Source organism: Protopterus annectens, chromosome 8.part1, assembly GCF_019279795.1.
Source record: "Protopterus annectens isolate FY-2018-M chromosome 8.part1, PAN1.0, whole genome shotgun sequence".
In the NCBI taxonomy this organism is placed as follows: Eukaryota; Metazoa; Chordata; order Ceratodontiformes; family Protopteridae; genus Protopterus; species Protopterus annectens.
The window spans coordinates 153,706,585-153,732,414 of NC_056742.1; the positions used below are offsets into that span (position 1 = coordinate 153,706,585).

A 25,830-nucleotide genomic window follows, 5' to 3' on the forward strand; every position below is an offset into this window, starting at 1 on the left:
TAGGGTAAGCTGTTAAGCCGTCATGGTATCGGGCTACTTAGGCTTAAGCTTTACCTAACTACACTCTGGCTGCTTGCATGACATCTTCCTCTCCACTCATCTCCAGCCTCAGGACCCCTACAAAAAAAGGCATTGCTAATCAAATTTCCAATACAGAATGGGTATCCAACACATGAACTGATAACAGGTGCAGTGACCCAGGTAGACTGGGACTGAATATGTGATGAAGCAGAAGAGGAAGGCTGACAATTGGCAGGCATGAGGTAAAAAAAAAAAAAATTAAAAACAAAAAGACTCCAACAGGCAATCAATTAAACATTAAAATGGATGCAAGAATTGTGGGAAGCTAAAATTTTGAAATATGCAGTAGATACATATACTATAACAAACAGCAATAATGCAACTAACAAGATGTCAAAAATGCTCTTGCTAAACTTATTAAACTCCTGTCCCTGACCAAATCAACCAAAGTGAGCCAGGAATAAAAAATAGCCACCTATACAGAAGACAACCATAAAGCCTTCTTTAGCCAAATTAGAAACCACATAAACAATGCCCACCACTGTACAGAGCCAACAATAAAGGATATCACATGTTCAAACCTCAACACAGCCAGTCTACTAGCAGATAAATTTAGCAGCAACTTCATCCCCTTTTCCCTACATTCCCAGATAGCATACTCATATCAACACCCCCCCAAAATCTTCCAAGAACAAATCCTCAAAGCACTTTTCTAACATCAAGAACACTGCTTCTATGGAGACGGACAACATGCCAGGCTGCCTACTGACCAGCCTGAAACAGGACCTATCAAAATCCCTACAGAGGCTCTTCAATACTGGTCTCCAAACAGGTTTTGTGCTAGATGAATGTAGGAAAGCAACAGTCAACAGACCCAAGTAATTACAGACCCATATATCCTACCTTCATTCATAAGGCTATGGAGGGAATCGCTATGTAATTAATAAATCAGAACATAGCTAACCTGCAACCTCTTGACCCAAGCAGGTTTGCATATGTCAAAGGCAGATCCTACCTGCTTAACCTGGTCAACTTTTTCAAAGGTTATTGTAGCAATGGATGAGGGAAAATCAGTACACACCAAATATCTAGACCTTGCAAAGGCATTCAACATTATCCCACACCCGGGTACTGTTGAAAAATACCCCCAGCTAAATGTTAATCCCTATGTAACTTGCTGGACAGCAAACTGACTCAAACAAAACCTTGGAAATTACGGTAGGTGGCTCTACCTCCCCTCAAAAGACTTGCCACTAATGGCACACCCCAGGGTTCAGTCGTTGGGCTACTTTCTCTTTGGCATTTACTTCTCAGAGGTCAAAGCTAATATAAAGGGATGAGGCTGGCCAAGTCTGCAGATGACTGTAAACTTGGTGCCATCAAACTCTACAGAGGACACCAAGATCCTCCTAGAGAGCCTTTCTCAAACAGACAGGTTGTGTTATAAACATGGGCTAAACAAAAGTTAGGTACTCACCATAATGATGCATCTGTGTTGCTCAATTCCATTCTTCCTCAACTGATAGGTCTCTGATCCAACCTTTGGTCAGGCTGGATCGCTTTCATCAGACTCACTGATCCAACTCTCAAGCTTCTCCCTTTATCATAAATGTCCTATCATCCTAGCATAACTAAGATTTGCTGTCCCAAATAACATATGCATGATGCCAAATTGTTAAAAAGTAAGACAGATGCATAGAAAAAAAAAAGAGGCTGGAGCTAAAATAGGGAACAAACAGGTTCCTACAGGAGCATCCCTTAGGTCTCATCAGAAAGAGAGGGAAGGGGGTTGGAGGGTGGGAAGTTGAAGAATAAAAACAGACAACACAGACACATCAATATGGTGAGTACATAACTTTTGTATTTGATGTTGTCATTTTCTTTTGTTCCTCAACTGATGGGACAGAGTCCAGCTAGATAAACCTTGGCTGGTCCTCATGGAAGGATATTCCAGAGTACTGCAGAGCCAAACACTGCCCTATTCCTGGAAAGCAGATCTAACTTGTAATGAGCAATAAAAGTATGAGCATTTGACCAAGTTGCAGTGGCACAAATGTCATATATAGACGTTCTTGACCAAAAAGCAGTTGAAGTGGCTATATACCTTGTGGAATGTGCTTTTGGGGAGCTTGGGCAAAGATAACCCTCTTTTTTTTTTTTTTTTTTTTTTTACAAAGAAAGTTATACACTAACCATAACGTTCCATATGAGTTGTTGTTCTTCATTAGTCTTCAACATGTGGGTTCCTGGATCCGGCACTGATCTGATGGCCGCATACCCAGCATCTTGATCAGAGCTCACCGACTAAAGCTGCACATGACTAAAGCATTCCCAAAGTCTGACCAATTCTTCGTATCCTACTATAAACCCTTAGGGAAATCAGTATCTAAGGTCACCATCACCCATTGGCTTTCCCAGTGTATTTTGCTGGCATATTCTACTAAGGAATTAACTCTGCCAGGTCAAATGAAAGCACATTCCACCAGGTCTATGGCTACTTCAGTTGCCTTATGGTCCAGAGTTTTGTTAGATGATATTTCTTCTGCGGCCACCTGGGCTTCAAGATGACGTATACCTTTACTCGCACCATGAGTTGGACATCATATCCAAGAACAGGGTATCCTTTGGCTCCGCAGTGCTCTGGAATATCATTCCATGAGGGCCTCCCAGGTGTTTAGTAGCTGGGGACTCTGCCCACAGGTTGAAGATCAAATGAAGAAAACATCAGATAAAGAAGTTATGTATTCACCATAACGTTCCATCTAAGCTGTTGTTCATTTGTCTTCAACCGCCCCTCTTCTCCTTCCCCCTGCCTTGCATAGACTGTGTGGTGGTCTGATGAGTAGAGGATATGGTCATCCCCATGATGCCTATTACTCTTTCCTCCTTGTTTATGGATATTTTGGCATAGGACAAGGTTTTGGGTTGGGGCGATGCTAGGTCGGACAGCAAACTTGATCTAAAGGGAAGGAGAAGATATGGGCATTATGGGTAGGGGAGGACCTTGGAGCTCTGATCAAGATGCTGGGTATGTGGTCGTCGGATCCACAGGTTGAAGGCCAAATGAAGACAACAACTTCAGCTCAAACGTTATACAGTCAGGTAACCATTTAGTTAGATTCACTTTAGACACCGCTTTTCCCAATTTGTTCTTGGAAAAAGATACAAATACTTGAAATCTTTGGTTCTGTAATAATAAAACCTAATGTGTTGGTGCACATCCAAAAGATGTAGCAATTTTACACCCTTGTTTGAAAATTTTGGGAAGAATACAAGTAGATTGATAATCTGATTAATGTTGCACTCAGAAGCCACGTTAAGTAAAAAAGATGGATTCATGCATAGGGAAATCCTATCCTTATGAAAAATCATATACGGAGATCTGGAGGAAAGGGCCTGCACATCTAGCAAAAGTTATAGTGACCAGAAAAATAATTTCCCAGGATAAGAATTTAAGGTCTATCTTTGCTGATGGTTCAAATGAGGGCTGAGTCAGAGCTTGTAGCAATTTAGAAGCCAAAGAGGGGCAATTTTCACCTGAAAGAAATTTAGAAAGAGCTTCCAGCTATACTCTGACAGTTGAAAAACTCACCCTGTTAAAAATGGAGGCCAGAAATTCAAGAACTGTGGAGATTCAGGCAGAGAAGGTATCCAGGTCCCTCTGCAGGGCCCAGATTAAAATTAATTTACTTTTGCAAATTTTCCTAAAATAAACCTTTTGAGAAGATAAAAGACTACCGTGGACTTGGGGATGAAAGCCTGGTCTGTCTAGCCATCATTGGAAATGGAGCAACCATGTGATCAACTTGAGGCCATTGATATTGGGATGTTTCATTACAATCGGATGAAAGAGGAGGTCTGGACTTGGGTCCGGTATCCAAGGCGGATACCGCTGAGGCCACAGGAAGGGAAACCAAACTTGACGAGGCCAAAAAGGTACAATGAGGATAACCATGCTCTTCTACTGGTATGCTTTTTGTAGAAAGCAATAATGTATGCAATAAAAGAATACTTGACCAAAACATTTCCCGAATATAAAACTGAAAGAAGACAGAGTAAATAAATTTACTAAAGAAGATAAAGCAATAGAAAATAACACATCAATGGAAGAAATAGAAAATATTTGAAGACAGTGAAGTTGGAATCCGCCACAGGATTGGATGGACTTGAATATTTAATGCATAAAAATATGTTACAGTGGCAAAATAAGTCTTTCTTAAGAGGTGTTAAGAAAAAAATCTGTATTGAAGTGATGAAATTTATATGGGGGAAAAAAAGGAGAAAAACAGACAAACTGGAGACCGATAGTGTTGAATAATGTGGACTACAAGATATTTATGAAAATAATACAGAAGACAATAGAAAGCAAGTAATTAAGTTGCTGAATGACTCCACATTTGGGAAAAAGAGAAAAGGAAGTCAGATACAAGAGAAAAGGAAGTCAGATACTTTTGATGATAATAAGAGAAGTCATAGAAGATGCAATAAATAGAAATTCAGAACTTAAAGTGAGTAAGGCATTTGATAAGATGCATGAAACATTATGGGAGATTGTAAAATAATTTAAGTAAGAAAATAATTAATATATTTGTATCACTGTACAATAAGAATAAAGCTAAATTAGTAGGAAATGGTTGGGTACGTGAACATAAAAAGAGAAGTAGTGGTGTAAGACAAGGGCATCCAGTAAGTAATATTTTATTTGCATTAATTATGAATCCAGTTGCTAATGAAATAAATTTTATGCTGAGGGTAGAGTAATATTGTACAACAGAAGGAATTCAATTGCCGGTGATATTTTCTTATGCAGATGATATAGTATTAATTACTAAAAATGAAGAACAGATGAAAATAGCCATTAGGAAGCTTAGAGTTAAAGGTTACTGGCTTAAGTATAAATAAGGAAAAAAAAGTAAAAGACTTTTTTTTTTTTTTTTAAGAGGAAAATAGTAGGGATTTAGAATAGAGAAGAGACGGGTCTATATTGCGTGATCAAATGCTAAGGTGATCAACACCTTAACATCAACCACGTAATATCGAACCACAAAAGATCGAACGCCGCCAAGAAACGTCACCGGCCACAAAAAAAATGTTACTTTACAGCCAAACTAAGTGGGGGAGCTGTGCCCCCCACACCCCTCCTAACTAAATATACCAACTGCGAGACCGCTCCACAGTGGAGAAAATGGCAAAATCCAGCAAACGGCCAAGGGAAAACTTTCCCTGCATTAAACGGGCCGTTCGCTGTTTTTTGCTTTCGATATTACATGGTCGATGTTAAGGCATTTGATCACGTAATGCAGACCCACAGAGAGAGAAATTTTAGGTATTAAATTTGGTAAAGCGCAACAGAGTAATACAGTGGAAAAATATGATTCAACAAATAAGGAATATGTGTGTCTTTTGGAGAACTTACAAATTGACGTTCAGGAAAAAAGTATATTTAATCGATTTGGTTATAATAGGTAAAACTGTATATTTAGCAAGTGTGTTTATGCTTCCAGTAGAATGAGAAATAATTATTGTCCTTATTGGTTTCATTTATATGGGGATCATGATTAAATCTGGTTAAGACTGGAATACTTTATGTTAACAAGGAGGAGGACAGGGTTTAATAAATCCTATTGTTTATAGCAGTGGTGAATTTATACAAAGTGCTGACATGGATAAACAAAAATAGACAATATACTGATAGCAGGGATAAGGAAAGTACTAAGAAGGATGGGAAAAGCTTAATCATTTAAAAACAGGGAAAGGATATTTAAGTGTGGAAATGAAAATATATCAAGATAACATATTATTATAAAACGTAATATATGTAATATAGAAAAAAGAATGGAATGGTATGTGAAAATAATGAATAAATACTATTGTGTTTTTCCATGGAAACATTTAGGGTAAAGAAAAATAAATACTATAAAAGCAAGGTAAGGGTGATGTGAGAGAGATTTTGAATGTACATATTTTTTTGTGGAGATTAACGATATGTAATCTACCAGTAAAGGCAAATATGCAATATAAAAAAATAAAAGAAATAAATTGTAACTATTGTGGTGAGGTAGAGATGAATGAATATTTTTTGAAAAGTGAAACAGTAAAGCAATTATAGCAAACATTGTGAAAATCAATGTATAAAAGGCATAAGTAAAGACATGAGAGAACATAAGACATTATGGGGATAGAGAGGAAAGTGACGTTAAAAATTTAGATTTTTTTTTTGTGTGCATAACATGGATTATTTGGAATGAAAGGTTGAATGAGAAAATATAATGGAAGAGGGTATTATCAGAGATACTGAAAGAGATACAATTTTGGTTGTGGAAAAAATAGTGGTAGGTTAATAAGGTGAATGAAAAAATGTTAATGTACTAAAGATGAATTATAAACGAGATTTGCAAGTTAAAATGTGTAAATATTTGTAAATAACTGTATATAATTTCTACACATTGTATATTGAATGTACATTGTGGATTTTAATAATAAAGAACCCTTACTCTTTGGAGTGGCTAAATGGTGCTGGAGAGTTTGGAAGTGGAAAGTGAGAACTTTAAGAAAAATTTGTTCGATACGGAACTTCTGAAGGTAAACAAAGATTCAGGTGAGGTGGATATTACAAATGAACAGTGTTTAGCGGTTTCCATGGAGAAGGAAGACAGAGTCTGTTGAAGTTGTGCAGATAGCATAACTGATGTCAGACAGGCTTAGAGAGGATTTTCTGTTAAAAACAATTGAGCAGGATGATCCAGGTGACAGTTCTGCTGTTGCATGGTGTGGGATGGCAGATAATGTTTAGGGGACGTGGTGAGGATGACTTTGTGGAAAAGGAACCAGGGGATGTGGCAGCAGAAAATGCAGTAGTTAAAACTTATGAAGCAGTGACAGAAAGTAAAAGTGGAAACCAGCAAATAACTGAGGTTTCTGGTTTCGTGGCAGCAGATAATGCAGTAAGTAAAACATATGTAGTAATAGAAATGGAACAAACTGTAAGCAAAACTAAGTAGAGAAGAGCAACTGAAAGAACAAGAACAAAAAACAACACTGTACTACACAGATGTTATGTACGAGACAATAATTTGGTAACAGTTCTGTTTTTTAAAGTTAAAGAAATTTGTTTTTTATACATACTGGGACAGAGACTTGGGATTTAACATTTGAAACTGACAGACTTCTGATGATATTTCTGGAACTTTGTAACAAAAAGTTGGACATTTATCCATGGAACAATTACTTGTTTTCTGGTAGTAACTTAAATTAAAAAAAAAAAAGTTACTTTGCAGTTTATAACTGATGACCTGGAAGAGGAGGAGACCATGTTAAAAATGTATGCAGGGTCTTTGTGAAACTGCTGATAAACACCATGAAAGTTAAAGATGAGAGAAACTTATGGAATGGAGGGTGAAAACTCTTCTGAAATGTGAAACATTTGACAAGTGTTATTTTCCTGGCTGGTCATACAGGGAAATTAAGATATGCTGGTCAAGCTAAACTGTTTCTTTTGTGGTGACTTTTCTCATTTAATTAATGATTGTGACAAAGTACAATGCATCCAGTGCTGTAAGAAAGGGCACACAGCAAGAAGGTGTGTGCCTGAATGCAGGTGGAGTTGGAAAAAAAAAAGGGGGGGATACTTTTGGATGGACTGTTTAGAGCAAACACTAACTACAAATGGGAAAGGAAGAAAACATACATGAGGAAAGACAAGAGGAGGCTGGAGGGTGAAGAAGAACTTGTAGAAGAAAAAAATACAGAGGGCAAAAATGAGAAGAGAAAATGCATGCATAAAGAGATGTCTGGAAAAGGGATTGACAGTAATATTTTTAAAGTTCTAGCTGCTGAAAAAAATCCAATTCTGAGGAATACATATTTGTACATAAACCCAGGAAAAACATAATAAAAATAAAAAAGAAAGTTAAAAAATATTTCCCTTGAAGTTGAAAAGAAAGAAACAGAACAATTTTAGAGTACTTTTACTAAATGTGAACTGTAAAAGGAATAGTGGAACAGTGCACCAAATGTGATGTGGGTGTTGCTCTTTAGAGGATACAAGATTCCTGACAAGTGAGAAAGACTGCAAAAAAAAAAAAAAAAAAACTGTAGGGAGGAAATACAATATGAAATTTGGGAAGGCTGTGTTATGTAAAAAGTGAAAATACTAGATTTAATATTGAGAAGGATGGGAAGGTTAACTGTTGTAGATGTGAGATGGACAGAAAATATTTACATAATTATGTATATACATACATAACTAGCAAGGAAAGACAGAGCCTTTTTCAAACAAATATTAGACTGTGTGCTGCGATAGTGTTGTCGCCTCATAGCAAGACGTTGTCCCGTTCGATTTTCAGCTAGAGCGTCTTGTGTGTGGAGGCATACATGAATGGGGCGTGCCTTCGTTGAAGGTTGTGCGTCAGGGCTGGTAACCTGGTACATAAAAATCCACTACCAATCATTAGCGGACCAGAGTTCCGTTGTGGCGACCCCTAACCGGGAAAAGCCGAAAGACACGAACAAATTAGACTGTGGTGGTTAACAAGAAAATTACAATTGCAGAGGACTCTGTGGTTTAAGAAGAAAATGTAAAAATAAAGGGAAAGATGTTAAAAAATACAGGGAGTAATAAATGTGGTAAATTAACTGTGTAAAACAAAAGTCAGACTTACAGAAGTGGCACACTTGGATCTGAAATGAATTAAGTATTATTGGAAGGTTTGGGGAAGTAGATGGTGATACAGTTGTGACAGGGTTTTCAGACCATTTAGGCAATATGGACGGAGGTGATGGAATAAAGGGAGTATGTTAAAATAGGAAAGAGAATAAGAAGTATAAATGAGAAATTATGGGATGAAAGTGGAGAGTGGGAAGTACTGCAGTTATGAAATGATTGCATAACCATGAAGGACTTCTATAAAAACTGGTCTGAATGATGGATTGAATTAAAAAAAATAGTATAATTTTTTTTTCTCAATGGGAGGATGATGTACAAAAGCAACAGAAAGTGAAGTATGGGAAATCTATAGAAATATATTAGAAAATTTAAAAAGAGAGTATTATGGCATGGAAAAAGAAATATACAAAGGAAATTGATAAAAACAAGGCATTAGTGTTTAGACAGTGACATTAACTTACAAGAAGAAGAGAGGAGGTATCAGCATACTTGGTAAAATAGTAAAGGAAGATATTAGTATAATGAGTGAAATGAAAAATGTAAAAGGAGAGGAAAAAAGAACAGAAGAACAAATTATGAGTATAGTATTACAGCATGTGGAAAGTACGTGTAAGAGTAAAAAGAAGGAAAATGAGAAAATGGAAAGTAAAAACATTTCTGAGTTAATGAAGAATTTGAAAAATAAATTACTATCAGTGAATTGGATGAAGTAGTTGGGAAAGTAAATGTTGACACAGTATCAGGTCTAGACAGAATTAAGGTATGGAATGTACAAGAAATTAATGGACTGGCAAAGACAGTATTTTGCAAATGTACTGAATGAATGGTTGAAGGATTTATTTATGAAGAGTTAGAGAGTACAATATTCAAAATCAATATGAAACAAAGATGGGAAGAATGAAAAAAAATGGAGACCAATGCACTAAAATATCAAAATATAAACTGTTTATGAGAATAATACAGTGGATAATGGAAGGAAGGATGAAGGATATTATAGAAGTATACAAGGTACAAAAGGGAAGGTATGTTGAGAATGGTTACTGGTTGCGACAGAAATTGTAGATATTTATTTATTTTAACATTATTTGACCAGGATAAATCCAACTGGATTCAAAGTGTCCGTTTTCAGTGGAGTCCTGGGGAGAAAAGCTCCGTGGAAGTTAACAGAGTACATACATGGTTTAGATAACAATAAAAAAACTGGTATACAAGGTAAGAAAAACAAAGAAGTACAAGAACAAGTTTGTAAAATAATAAGTGACACAAACAATAAGATACTCAGGAGTAGAACCCCTATTTGCAATATTTACAAAAAAAAGTACATATCAGGTGAGTATATCAGGTGAGAATATAGTGTATGCAATGGAGGCATACAGCGGGTCACTTATATGGAGTATTGAGTCTTCAAGGGGGGGTCTTTGCAGTTGCAGAGAGGGATAAGTATAGAGGTGTGAATTAAGAAGGCCCTTGAAGGTGCTTGTGTGACTTGTAGCCCGAGTTCAGGTGGGAGGGTGTTCCATACTTTAGCAACATAACAGAATAGGGTCTCCCCAGCGCTGTTTTTGCATGGGTTGATTTCAATCAGGTTTTTGTTACATGAACGTAGTTCCCTTTTGGGGTTATATAAGTTTAGTATGTCAGCTAGGGCAGGGCTCTTCCCCGGATGAAAAAGAATTTGATGGGCTATGATCAGTTGGTGGTAGCGTAGGAGGTTTGGAAATTCTAACCAGTGCAGTTTAGTTAGGGATTGGCAGTGGTGGGAATGTGATCTATTACTGGCAGCGAACCTAGCTATTTTATTGTAGCATGTGGAGAGTTTGTTCAGGTTAGTTTTGTTAATGTTGGTGAGGACTGGGGAGGCATATAGTAGTGTTGATAAGAGATGAATTCTGGCTATTGTTGTTCTAGTTTCGGGGGTTTGGAATAGTATGCAACGATATAGGCAGCCAAGTTTTTTATGGACTTTAGAGATAGTTTGGGATACGTGCTTGTTGAATTTAAGTTGTTGATCAATAGTGATGCCTAAGAGTTTGGCCCCATTTACTGGGGTGATGAGGGTGCCCATTGGTTGACATGATGGTAAAGGTGGCGGAGGAGTGATTGATTGGGTGGAATAGTATTAGCTGTGTTATTTAGGGGTTTAGTATTAGTTGGTAGTTTTTTAGCCAGTTCTCTACTTCAGTGAAGGATTCCTGGGCTTTACTTTGTAGTAACTGGATGTTTGGTGCTGAGCAGATTAGAGTAGTGTCATCCGCATACTGGACGAAGTTGGCTTTAGTGGTAGCTAGGTGGAGATTATTTGTAAATATGTTGGAGAAGGGGACCAAGGACTGAACCTTGTGGGACACCACATGCGACAGGGAGTGGGGGGGGGGTAGGAGGTTGCCCCATTTGACAGATTGTGGCCGGTTGTTTAGGTAACTGTAAAACCATTTATGGTGGACTCATTGAGGTTGAGTTCTGCTAGGCAGGTGAGGAGTTTGCTATGGGAAACTGTATTAAATGCCTTGGGTAGGTCTAAGAAGGTGGCAGATATCATCTTCCCTTGGTTCCTATGCGAGTTTATGGTACTGGAGAAGTTAATTAGAGCAGTGTTGGTGCTATGGGAAGGTCTGAATCCATGTTGGATTTTAGTTAGAAGGTTGTTAGTTAACAGATGGTAAGGATTTGGTGGTGGATACATTTTAGAATTTTTGAGAGGGGTAGTAATGGGACGGTAGTTGGAGAGGTCAGTAGATGGACCTCCCTTGTGGAGATGGATGATATATGAGATTTTCCATAATGAAGAAATGGAATGCAAAGAGATAGATCTGTTAATGAGTAGGGAAGACGGGGTAGGCGATGGCCTTGGATGCAATTTGGAGATATTGAGCTGGGAGACTGCCGGCAGCTAGGGTGGAAGGTTTGAGTTTAACTAAGAGTTTTTGAATGGTTGTAGTTGGAACTAGGTTAAAAGTGAAGGGGGTGGAGTAAGTCTGGTAGTTTAAGGGTTGATGTTGGGTCATGGGTGATATTGCACTTACCAGGTTCAGTATTGAAGAGGTAAAGTAGTTATTAAAACTAGAGGCCATGTGTGGATCAGTACCTGTGATATCTGGGGGTGGTGTGGTAGCTTCACCAGGCTGGAGGATGTTGTTCACTGCAGCCCAGAATTTCTGTGGGTTGTTGTTATGTTAACTTTGTAGGGAAATATAGTAGTGTTTCTTGTCCACCCTAACCTGCTTTTTTGTTTTATTTCTGAGCTCAGCAAAGCTTTGCCTAGTTACGGGAGTTTTGTATTTTTGCCAAGTTATCCAAGCTTTGTCTCTAGTGTTGAGTAAGATTTTTGTGGCTTTGTTTAACCAGGGGGCAGGTTACTTCGCAATCTTATAGTTTTTATAGTGGGGCTATTTGTTTTAAAATCTCTAGGAATTTGGCATTAAAGTATTCTACTGCATTATCCATGGGAAGGTTTTTTATGGGAGCCCAGTCACAGGATTTTAGGGCTTCTGAGAATTGTTCTGGGGAGAAGGTTTTTTGGGAATGGATTTGTAAGAGAGCAGGGGTGTTAGTAGATTTTATTTTGTGCCGAAGGAGAAAGGTTGGGTTATGGTCACTGAGGGAGTCAGGTAGTATTCCAGATAGGTGGGCAGTATTGGGCTGGTTAGTCAGGATCCAGTCTAAGGTGGATTCTCATTTGGTGGTTTTGTCAATTCTTGTGGGCGAGTGTATGAGTTGTATGAAATTATATAGATTTATATGGTTGGTGGCTATGGGTGAGTGTATAGTGTTCCAGTCTATGTTGACATCACCTAGGAGTAAAGTTTCTTGGGACAGGGAATAGGAAGCCCAGTGGAGTATAGATTCTAGTGTCTTAAGGTTGTCTGCTGGTGGTATATAAATGCTGAGTAGATTTTGTTGTTTGCGTTGGTTTAGTAGGATTTTGGTGAATAGGGTCTCAGCAGTGTTGAAATCTGGGGTTTCTTTTTGAAGAAACTGGACTTTTAATTTGGATTTGTAAAGAAGGGCAATGCCACCACCTTTTCTGTGAGGTCTATCAACTCTTAATATGTTGAAGCCAGGTGGAGTTATAGAGTTATTTTTAATGTGGGGTTTAAGCCATGTTTCTGTAATCAATATAATGTCTGGGTTGTATACAGAGAAAATTCCATGTAACTGTTCCATTTTATTTATGATACTGCGAATGTTTAGGTTTAGAATGAGTAAATCAGTGGGTTTATGCTTAAATGGGAGGTTGGGGTTAGGTGTGGTATGGGTGTTGTACGCTGGGCCAGGGTTGGGGTGGATATCGCCTCCTAGTAGTAGTTGGGCTGCAATGCTGATAATGGTTTTAAGGTAGAATACAGTTAGGAAGTGGTATTTGAGGCTGGGGTATTATTTTGGATTGTGAGGAGTAATGGATAGGAGAGATGAGTTGAAAAATTAAAGGGTAAAGGATAACTGGTTGTGCGTTTGCAGGTATGAAGGGATGATTTGTGGTGTATGGTATGGTGGGGGATTTGATAAAGTGCATAATGTTAAGTAGATGGTGATAAGCAGTAATGAAGGAGAAAAAGTAAAGATAGATATTTAGAAAAGGCAAGAGTTGTTGTGTCTTTTGGCTTTCCCCAGTTAGGAGTCGCCACAGCAGAACTCCAGTCCGCTAATGATTGGTAGTTGATTTTTACGTGCAGAGTTACCAGCCCTGACGCACAACCTTCAACGAAGGTACGCCCATTCACGCATGTCTCCACGCAGAAGACACTCTAGCTGAGAATCGAACCGGACAGCATCTTACTGTGAGGCAACAACACTACCGCAGCACCACCACCGCGGGTTAGAGAAGGCAAGAGTAATGGGATGATATGGTTGTGGGAGTGTGGTGTTGGTGACAGAGTTATCTGTGTTGGAAGACTGTGGATGGGTGTAGAAGGAGAGAGGTGGTATGCAGTTTTGTGGTTTATTGGAATAGAGGTTGTGGTGGGTTTAATGGAGTGAGGGTGCGGTTTAATTTTAATAATATGCAGTATAAACAAAATATTTTATGATATACAATAACGTCAGACAGAATACAATAAAATAAATGTTACAATGTCAAAATAGATAAGATAGTATATGCATACAGTAGAAGTTTTTTTTCTATAGTCTATTTAGATACACTTAGATTACTAACTTACACAACATGAACAGAACTGTGCCCTAAGCAATCTATCCTAACAATTCACAGGAAAAAAACTACAGCAGATCCAGTACCAAGTTATACATTAAATATAAAATAGCAAAAACTGTCAAACAAAAATACAAAAGCATGTAATCAAATATGTCAATTCCACTAGAGTGAAAAACTCAAACTCCACTGCAATAATCACAAGTCACTGACCCCAAGACCTTTAGTTAAATCAATTAAAAATATCAATAGACCATATAGCCTATAAATGTCAGTTTAAGTGTTATAAAACAAACAGACCTGTAAATTCAAAAATACCAACAACTACTTTGGCATATATATCAAAAATATATAAACACACCCATCTTATATATTCTGATGTGCACTAATACAAAATAGTGCTCTCCATTGAGTAATTAGAACAAACTTCCATATCTATAACATAACTTGTCTTAAAGTTTGTTCACATACCTAAGATCGCATATTTCCCAACAGACCATCAAACTAACATACAAAAATAAAAAAAAATGGTGAGTTTGTTGCTACTACTTCTGACAAATAATGCTTACAAAAATAAGATGTTAAACCAAACAATCCTAAATATATTTTAATTTTAACAAAAATGTTGTTAAATAATTGTCCATTATAACTGAGCTGCAGTTTGTATTAAAGTTTGTGGATGCAGGGCCCCACGTGACTAAATATATGTTCACCAGAATTATCCAGACGTCAGCATTCTTTGTCCATTGACCATATAAAGCCACTATTCCAAACACAGTTTGTCCATAAACCCTGGTTAGTCACTGCTCATATGCCCCTTAAAAACATTCCACAAATGAAAGAGCAGTATGGACAACTTATAAGTTGTTATACATAATTTGCAATAAATGGAGCTATATAAACACAAACTCCCCAATATCTTAAATGTTAGTGAACATCAAGCCCATAGATCTCACAAATCTTACAGGCTTCAAAAACTGACAATAATAAACCAACTTTTACATCCAGTTATTAAACAACATTTGTTGCTGTGTCAGTCCCTTGGCCTAACCAAAAAATATCATAAAGATGTCATTTTTACTGTAATGCAACTTTCATGCAAAAATAACTTGGGCCCCTTTGTTATATTGCAATGTCTAGTTGTCAAAAGAAAAACACAGCCCAACAATGCATATAACTTATCGATATTATGTGGCCCAAACACACAAATGCAGTAGTGTCCCACTCAGTATAAATGAATTACATGTTAGTCCACTACCGGCACTCTTCGCCTCATCGTAGAAATAGAAAAATCCAATCCGGAGAGTATACCAACTTCAGCAAATGTCCCAACAATCCAAATAAACTGACACATCCAGAGCAAGTCTTTTGGAATCAGGGCAGATTTACATTGAGAGCAACACTTTTGGAATCTGGCCCCTGGTATTAAGCTTCTAATTCTAGGAAGAGGTCTTTTTACAGTCATAACCTAGTTATAACTGAAATTTGTACATGTTAGAATACCGATAGGAAAATCAAATATCTATATATTGTTTGAAATCAGCCAGTGTATGTAAAAGTACTATTTCAATGAAGATTGTGAATTGTAGAAAGTTATAAGTTATTTTTCAGAATCCGAACTGCAGGAAGTCGAACATCAGACGTGCAAAATCACGATTTCGAAGGGGCAGGAAATCGAACCAATTACATTACGTGATATTAGGAAGGCATTTGATGCTGTAAAACATGATTCTGTGTGGGATGTTATGCAGACATATGGAACAGGTAACAGAATTAGAAGAGTGTGTATGTCAGCATAATCAAAACAATACAGTGAGAGTGCTAATGAATGGGTGGCTGAATAAAGAAATATGCATGAAGTATGATATAAGACAAGTATGTCTCATGAGTGGAATACTGTTTGCATTGGTAATAAATGTGATAATGACTAAAGTAACTTATACATTGAAACATGCTAGATATGTGATGAAAAAGGTGGTAGTGATTCTAGCAGTTTCTGCTAAGAACAAAATCTAGACTAGGGATTTGTTGGTTTGTCTGAATGGATTTTTAAAGGAAGTGGGATGGGAATGACCTTGAATAAAGTCAAAAGTAAGAGTTTGGCTGGTATGATGAAAATTTTGTGTGTCTGTGTGTGTGTGTCTTTCAATGAAAGTAGCATCTTTGATGGGTATAAAATTTGGGGAAAATGATATAGTTATGATGGAAGGGGGTGGTCTGGTAAAAGAAATGAAAGACACGTGGCTTTTGTGGAGAACATATAGATGAGCATTCAGGAAAAAGGTTTATCTGGCGAAGTCTGTATTAATGGGAAGAATAGTATACATGTCAAATAGTTTTTATGATCCCAGAAAAATCTGAAAAGGAAATTGTGCAACTGGTGTTTTTTTTCATATAGATTTCAAAATTAAACCCAGTGAAAAGAGGTGCGTTGTATATGAGTGAAGATGAAGGGGGAATCAGGGTTACTAAATCCAGCTGTTTAATATTCTATACAGTTTTAAAGAAGCAGAATAAAGTGGGCAAAGGAAGAAAAGGAGGAATAACAGGTAGAATGTACAAAAAGCACTTGTCGATAAAAATTATTTTTCTCATTTTCATTATCAAGAAAAAACAATAACATGGAAAATAAAAATTGATGATAGAGAAAAAAAGTTAGAAGGATGTGGTATAATAATGTGATGAAACAATATTATTATGCAAGTTCGTGGGACATTTAACCAGAAGTGATTAATGCTATTAAAGTAAAAGTGGTATACCAAGAAAACAAGTATAAGGATTTCCTATGAAGACTAAGTTACCAGCAAAGGGGAATATGCAATACAATAAGAATTTTTTTTTGTGGGGCAGAAGAGACAAAGGAGCATGTTTTTTGAAATGTAAGAGTGGTGAAACTCTGGAAATAATTATGTCTAGAAAAGGGTTTTGAGAATACTAATGACAAACAATATAGATCTGAATATGATTATGTATGAATATTATAACAAGAAGAACAAATATCTAAGAAAGAACATGCAGGTTATTTGGAATGAAAGTATAAATTAAATTTTGTTTAATGGGAAACTGATTTTAGCAGATATACTGCAAAAAATTAGATTATGGTTGTGGAAGGAGTGAGGGTCAAGTATGCATGAACAAGGAGGATGTTAAAAGAAAATGATAAACAAAAAGAGCAATGTGTACATGTGTCTGTAAAGCTATACAATTTGTAAACATGTAAATTATTTATTTTTTTAAATAAAAGTACCCCCGACTGTTCTCTATAGGTGCTCGGAATCTTTTATATCCACCTTTGCTGCCACCAGATCAGGGAGAGGGGGGCTTTGGTTTAACATCTCAACCAAAGGGCAAAACACTCAGGAGTGCAGCACATCCCTTATTGCACTGCAGTGTTAGGAATTCATCTATCTTGTGTAGGAATTACCTAATTAATGCATTTATTATAAACCGAAAGATAAGTACTCCAGTAATTAAGGCAGCTTTTAAAAGTAGCTTAGAAGAGAGTGTGGTAAAGCTATTTCAAATGATTAGTTACAACAGACTATGCTGTGCTGCACTGTAGTTTGATGAGTGAAGTTTATTTTCCTTTGAAGTTAGATGGTGTAGTACTTGACGACATTCTGCTAAATACGAGTTCAAAAGAGCTTTAAAAAAAAACAACTCTCTATACAGTAGTATAGAGGACTGTATGGATGGATAGTTTAAAATAACTTTCTAAATGTGTTCCTGCATGGTGTTTCTTCTTTTTTAATAGAGTCTCTTGCAGGAAATGTGTGTTCTGTTTTTTTCTGCTCAATATCCTTTCCCTCAGTGTTACTGTTGTGTTTAGTGTAGTCTCCTGCAGGAAATCTGTATTCTCCACTTCCTCTCCTTACTTATATATCTGGGCTCCCCTACATCTCAAAGAGTTAGAGAGTTACAGCTGGATGAGGGTCCATAAGCTTGAGTTCAGATCCTCAATGAATGAGCTCCCTTATCACTGTTTTCTAGAAGAATCACTGTCAGTGCTGTTTCTAAAGTGTGCAAAAACAGTGAAGCCTTTATGAGAATTTCAATAACATTGATATATAATCTCATTCTTGGAGGAGGTGGCCTTGAAACCCATTTATTTACCTTTAAGCAACGTTTTTAAGTGACAATCTGTATGGACTGATGCCTTTCCTTTCACTCATTTCCTCAACAAACCAGCTTAATTTCCCTCCCAAACCAGAGATACTAACCTGACCACAGTTGGTGGAGCATTTTAACCATATTGCAAGGGGAGTAGACACAAAGTCATTCTTAACCTTATTCCGGACTGTAGGGATTTTTTGTATGTCCTAATTTTTCCTGTGGCAAGAGGTGTGCACTGATGTATACGTGTACCCATGAGGGAATGACATACTTCCACCCTCTGGGTATAAATGCATACTGCAAGCCACTTAATGCTTCCCTCCAGCTTCCACTAGAAAGAAGTGCTGTGTCACAATCCCCCAAGACTGGCCAGCCACCTACTCAAACCTACGTCTACCCCCCCCCCCCCTCCAGCTTCACAGATCTCTATCTGATTCTGGGTTTGCCTGCATCTCAGATAGATGCCCTTCTGCTGTGCTAACAGGCTGGCTCCCTTTTATTTCCTTCAGTTAGGCTGAGCCCCCAATAAACTGAAGTTGGCAAGCTGAGTTTGCACCAACCTGAAACATTATGAAATGCAGCTAAAGCACATCAAGAGTGTACCAGCACTGGATTTTGGAGGTTTGTGTACTACTACAGGCCAACTGCTTCTACTGAATCTTTCAACTTTGTGAACAAATTTATTTACTTACTTTTCTTTGTCGGGGCTTTTATTTCAACGGCAGCAGCATGTTTACTCAGCTCTTCTGTGCTGAGTGGTGTTACTCTTCCTGCTGTAAGCATAGCCTATGTCATTATTTATATCAAGAATTGTAACTCTGACTGATACAATTAAGGATTTACTGCTCTATTATTTGGTTTATTTCTTGATGATACTTTCATCAAGTATCAACATGCTGGCTGGGGATGTTTTGTGAGGTGCAGATAGTGGAGGGACAAAATGGCTGGCGTTTTTATTATGATGCATAGATTCAGTATCGTGAATAGGAGTTTTTTTCCCTTATGAGCTCTCCCAGTGCATTAATGGAATCATGTTGTAAAATCTACAGTATGAAATTGACAAACAGCCTGATCAATCTATTTTCTTTCTTTGCAAAGCCTTTAATTTTAAAACTGGTGCAATCGAGCTACGCTCATTAATTCCAGGCCAATTATCCGCCTGTACTCAGATTTGCCATTTTAATTCCTTAAGCTCTAACTGCGCCCCCCCATGGTTTCTTATCTTCAATATTTACATGGTTAATACCCATAAAAGAAAAATGGTGATTATTATTTTCATTAATATGCTTCGTTAAAGCATTATTTAATTTATTTTTCTTTATGGCATATTCATGTTCATAAATTCTTTGAGATAAACGTGTCTCTGTTTTTCCAATATAAAATACTGAACATGAAATGCACACTGCTAAATAAATAACCGCTTTCGAATTGCAGTTGTATTTACTTTTCAAATAAAACCTATTGTTTCTAAGGTAAAAATTGTCACCAATATTCACTTTATGGCACCAATGACATACCCCACATGTAGTCATACCTAGATTTAAGTGAATAGGCATCTGGGCTACTTGTCTGTTGTAGTATATATTTTTTTAGATGTTTTGGTGTATTTATGGTCTTAATAACAACAATATGGCATTACATATATATGTCACTCACAATATGGGTTCAATGAAAGAAGTGGCAGTATAAAAAGGATGTGATATAATATTTTTAAACGTCTGATGAAGTTGAACCTAGTTTTAAATGAAAGCACTAACCATGTTTTATTTCTGTAATAAAGTGATTTTGAATTCGTTGCTGGCATTGTGTTTTGCAGCCGTGGAGGCTTAGTTCATTAATGGAATCATGTCTAACCAGCAGAGGTTTCTTATTCTTAAAGCACATTTTCTAACCTCCATTAAACCAGGTAAGAACCATTAGAAAACAGCCCAAGAAACATGAATTACCTTCAAACCAGACAGCAACATATTTATTTTAGTAATACTTTTCTAGCAAGAAACAAACTTTAAAATCTGAAGAAGTTTTTGTACTCATTCAACACTATAAAAATGTTAAATTACATTAATTTACTATTGCTGCTTGGATTAGTTCCACTACATGTGACCTGCTTTCAGAAAGACCAAAGGGACGGCATTAATGCTGACCAGTGATAATTTAGCCAAGAAACACAGGAAATATCCATACTCTTATTGTTCCTGTATATTAAAATGTGCTTATGGGACTTAAAGTATAACAGAAAAAAATAAGTAGACGTTTTGGGATACATGGCTAGGCTTAAAAAGGCTCTTATGGTCATTATCCTAGTAAACACCTACAAATCTATTTAGCATGCTCACCTAAACCAAAAACAAGACAGTTATGGCACATAAGTGTCGTACAAATCAATTTTTGAACCTAGTTGGGAAACCTGTGGAAGCAATAATTCATGAAAGATTTCACATGGCAACTAGCTCATATAAAATGCTGCCTGCTAAGGTTCAAACATTAGGGAAAAATACACAATTTTCTTTAGTGTGTATGTGGAGGGGGTATCTGTTTTCTTGAAATGTGATCAAATCAGAGGTTTTAGGCCATCACTTAGGATCAAATGCATTGCAAATCAAGTCAAAAGACCATTTGCACCTTGCCAAATGCCCACTCATGATACATCTCCAGCTTCCAGAAGGGCAAAGCAGATCATGCCATTCACAACTTTGCTGATACCCATCCAATCATCAAGGTTCATCTTGAAGGATGCAAGGTTTACAATACATTTTACAAGCAATGGCAATTTATCTCTGAGATGGGTTAAATGTTGACCAATATACTTGTCCTTCCAGTGTGTTTTATGCATATGCTAGTAGAAATTTATCCTTAGTTTGAGTGCATGCAGAGTAGTCTTTCTTGCGGGTGTAAGAGGTCGAGGAGTGCTGGTCATTAATAGCATAGAATCCAAGACATAAATCTCCTTATAGGAGTCACAGGGTCAGGGCTTCCAATCTATCTTGGTAGCCAAGGGTCTTTAGACCAGTAATCATTTCACTTGAGAAACATTTTGATTTTTGCAGTTGTGTAATGTATCTACACAGGTACATGCCTATGGGTTCACTGTACACTACAAGTGGCTTAATCAGAGCTGAATACAGTAGGATAATAGCCTCTTTTGACCTGCATAAAATGCCTTTAGACACCAGTTGTACTAGACTAGACTCCTTGAATACTGATATGACATGGTCAAAGAAGGAGGAGTCACATACCAAGGTTCCAAGATTCCAGACTACAAATCCTGTGTGAAGTGGGGTACTGGCTATATTGCAAATAGTAGATGAGAGTTGTTTAGCAAATGTAACAATAATGGACTTTTTTACATTTTCCTCTCAGCCCTCTTCAGTACACCATTAGTTTGTAATAAATGCCCACTGTAGGCATTCCTTATCAAGGGGTGAATGGATGACATCCCCATTTACAGTCGAGGAGAAAATTTAGTTAGCCATATATCAGAGTTTACAGATAGAAGGTTGGAGAAGTATATGCCAAAAAAAGGAGGGGCCCCATATGGAGCCCTATGGCACACCACTTTTTACCTTCCTGCCTTCTCAGGTGGAACCTACCATCTTAACTATGGGAGTTCCATCGTTAAGCCTGTTTGCTATCCACCTTCATATTTAAGGGTCTATATTTTAGGTTTCTTTCTTAGTTACAAAATCAATATGGGGGAGATGGTGTCGACCACTTTGGCCAAATCGAATCAGGCAGCGTGGACCAAATTAATACTATTCACGGACTCCGTGAACTTCTCAAAGAAGTCTACTAAACAAACAAAAGGTGACACGTCCACCACCCATGACATACCAAAATACTGACAGTCTAGCTGTATGAACTTTTGGATATTGTAGTTAATGAAGTTAGATATGATGCGTTCCATGACTTTAATGTCTACTTAAGCCGATGGGTGTATGAAGAAATAAATAAGAAAAAGTAAAACTATGCAATGAAATTGACATGTTCTTATCCCCTACATGCTAACAATTTGTGCATATAACAGAATACAGCAAAAAGGAAACGGGTACTAATTAAAATGAACTCTAGCAGTAATTTTGCCTACCTGTTTTACAAGTGAAAACTGGGAAAAGGGTCGGTTTGGTCCTCTTGGGCAACCTTCAATGGGACAGCAGTACAATTTTGGAGAAGCACCCAGCTCTTTGCGTACTGTGGGATTTATTATTCCATCCTGAAATAAAAAACCCTAAAAGTCAGTGAAAAATATTTACACTGCACTCATACAAAATTTCTTCACTATGAAATTGAAATCTCTGTATTTGCAAAGAAATCTATTTTTAGCTTCACTGACTTAGTAAAAAAAGTGTTCGTATAACATACATGATTTCTACTTTAAGCACACCTTCAAATTTCTATATTCAAGTACAGTTGAACTGTAACCTACCTTTAAATCACAAGTGTAAAGTGTTATTTAGACCGAAAAAGTAAAAGCATTACTACAATGGCTTCAACAGTTAAATGAACATGTGAAAGAAAACTGATGACGCCAACCCCCCGTGGTAAAATTGCCCTTCTTTTTTCTGGCCTTCCACCTTCATATGGCCAGAGGTAACCCTGAACCCTTTTCCTGCTGGTTTACAGTACACAAAACTCTAAAAATGCATTCCAGGTGCGCTTATACTACATTAAAAAAATATTTAAGACAAATCCTAAATCTCATCTCTTCCAGTTGTCATCGCCTTCATCTTTCTCCCAACTTCAACTCCAACCTATCTAATTGATTTTGGACAGTTTGGTGTGCATATCTAACTTACTTATTTAACATGCATTTCTTAACCAGAACACATATCCACATGGACAGTTTTCACTCAGGTATAAAAGTTACACAAAGTCCAAGTACATACGTAGAGTAAAAACAATTACAATCTGTATAGAAAAAGAAATAACATTTTCAATTCTATGTACACTACATAATGTAATAGCATTCAGCTTGTAACAAAGCTCTGTATACCACTGGCAGCAAAACTGCACTGATATTATAAACAATAACACAGAGAGCCGGCCACAGTGGTGCAGCAGTTAGCGTTGCCACCTCACAGCAAGAGGTTCTCTGGTTCTATCCTCAGCTGGGGCGCCTTCTATGCGGAGCCTGCATGTCCTCCCTGTGGTTATGTGGGTTTCCTCCGGGTGCTCCAGTTTCCTCCCACATCCCAAAGACATGCTGGAGCACCCGGAGGAAACTGGAGCACCCGGAGGAAACCCACGTAAAGTACAGTTTTGTACCTACCATAAATGTAGATGTCCGAACTGGATAGCATCTGCAGTCATAACAACTGGGTTGTCCTGTCGTCAGGCAGCCCTTCGGTCGGCCGGATTCCAAAGTCCGGGTCCGGCTTCGGCTGATGTCGCACTTCACCCGACGTCATCTCTGCTGGTATTCGGGTATAAAGGCATCAGCCGACGCCATTTTCTTCAGTGTTTCTTGCCCCAGATGCCAGTTGCCCTCTTGGAAGGCTAAATTTTGGGTAAAAATGCCAATGTTTCCCAAAGGATAGAAGGCAAACACAAAAAATAAGCATGTATGTACATATATACAAACAAATACACCATAAGAGACTCCCCCCCACCAGCTAGCTATTAGGAGGGTAAATACCCTAGGAGTACCACAGAGGGAAGGAGGGAGGGTAATCCTGACTGCAGATGCTATCCAGTTCGGACATCTACATTTATGGTAGGTACAAAACTGTACTATGTCCTTCATGGATGCATCTGCAGTCATAACAACTGGGTAGAATACCATAGCCAACTAGGGAGGAGGAAGAATAGATTATGGTGTGGTTAGGATCCCTTGCAGTACAGCAGTGGCAAACCCTGCTCGGGATCTGGAATACAGAGGTAAATTATAATGCTTGGCAAATGTATGCACGGAGGTCCAAGTAGCCGCCTCAATAATGTCCTTGGTTGCCACTCCTCGTAAGAAGGCTGTGGTAGTGGCTGTTGCTCTTGTAGAATGAGGTCGTATGTTCTGTGGAATTGGTTTTCCATGGAAGGAGTAACAGAATCGTATGCAATTTCCTATCCATTTGGAGATTGTCTGTTTGGAAATTGCTTTTCCTTCCCTTCCTGTTGCATAGGCTACAAAAAGCTGGTCAGTTTTTCTGTTACTTTTGTTCTGTCCAGGTAGTAGCGTAGCTGTCTGTGTACATCCAAGGTATGCAGCATTCTTTCCCCTCTGTTTTGTGGGTTGGGGAAGAAGGTAGGTAGGTGGATTGCCTGGTTTAAGGACACTCTGGATACCACCTTAGGCATAAATGTAGGATTAGTCCTCATGGACACTCTGTCTTGGTGGAAGATTAGGAAGGGTTGTACTGCCATTAGGGCCTGAAGTTCAGAAACCCTCCTTGCTGAGGTTATTGCCAGTAGGAAAGCAGTTTTCCATGAAAGATGCTGTAGGTCTGCTGTTGCTGCTGGTTCAAAAGGTGCAGTGTCAACTTTTCTAGCACAAAGTTCAAATCCCAAGCTGGCAGTGGTGGTTTCCTAGGAGGTTTTACATTCTTGATCCCTCTGAGGAACTGCCCGAGTAGAGGATGTGAGAAGACAGGTGGATCAAAGCTGTATTCTGCTGAAATAGCTGATGCATGTATCTTGATGGAGGAATAGGACAGGCCTGTATGTAGAAGCTCTGCCAAGTACTCCAGAATGTTAGCCATATCTATATTTGACACATCCTTCCCTCTTTCAGCACTCCAAATGACAAACCTTTTCCATTTCCCTGCATAGTTCCTTCTTGTTGAAGGTCTGCGGGCTTCAAGGATAATGTCTTTAACCCTTTGGGAGAGATCTGGAATAGTTGCTGCTATGTGATGTGCCATGCAGTCAGCTGCAACGTTTTTAGGTTTGGATGCATGATGCTGTAGTTGTTCTGAGTTAACATCAAAGGCATCAGGGGTATTGACCACATTTTGTCCCGAGACATGCTCCTCAGCAATGGGTACCAGTGTTGTCTTGGCCAGTTTGGAGCTATCAGGATTATCCTTGGGCGTTCCTCCTTGATTTTTAGTAATACCTTGTGTATCAAGGGAAGAGGTGGGAATGCATATGCTGTCAGGCCTTTCCAACTGAAGGAGAGCGAATCCACTTTCGATGCTAGTGGATGGAATGTCCTTGTGCAGAATTTTTTGAGCTGGTGGTTGAGAGGGGAAGCGAATAGATCTATCTGTGGCATTCCCCATTTCTTTGCGATGGTCTTGAAGATGTCCGGGTGTAGCATCCATCCGTGAGCATCCGAGGTGGTTCTGCTTAACATGTCTGCTAGAGTGTTCTCCTTTCCCGGTACAAACATTGCCTGTAACTGGATGTTGTAGCTGAGTGCCAGGTTCCAAAGGTCCAAAGTCATTCTGCATAGGGGGTATGAATGAGTGCCTCCCTGTTTGTTGATGTACCACATGACTGTGGTGTTGTCTGTCCTTATCATCAAATGGCCTTCTTTGAGAAATGGTCTGAATTTTTGGATTGCCAGTTTTACTGCCAGCATTTCTTTTAGATTGATGTGCAGGTGAAGCTGGTCCTGCGTCCACAATCCTTGCACGCATTTGTCCAGCATGTGAGCCCCCCCATCCTAGGTCTGAGGCGTCTGTTGTGATGGTTTGGCTTGCTTGATATTTGTGAAAGGGTAAGCCTGGGTTTGACTGGCATGCTTGAGCCCACCATAGGAACTCCTGTTTTAGGCATGGAATTAGTGGAATTTCTGCTTCTAGGCTGTGCCTGTGTTGGGACCATAAATTCTTTAGGTACCACTGTAGTTTTCTCATATGCAGTCTGGCATGTGGAACCAAGATTATGCATGATGCCATGAAGCCCAAGGCCTGCAGAACTTTTCTTGCTGTTAGCTTGCTGTGGTTTGTTA

General features: G+C 38.2%; 1 protein-coding gene across 1 annotated transcript in view; it reads right to left on the bottom strand.

Moving 5' to 3' along the window:
• ATMIN (ATM interactor) overlaps nucleotides 1-25,830 on the bottom strand; it is a 290,294-nt gene that overhangs the window by 136,876 nt on the left and 127,588 nt on the right. The window contains exon 2 of the mRNA XM_044081799.1: nucleotides 22,030-22,155. Within this exon, the coding sequence (XP_043937734.1) occupies nucleotides 22,030-22,155 (126 nt within the window). The remainder of the gene's footprint in view (nucleotides 1-22,029; nucleotides 22,156-25,830) is intronic.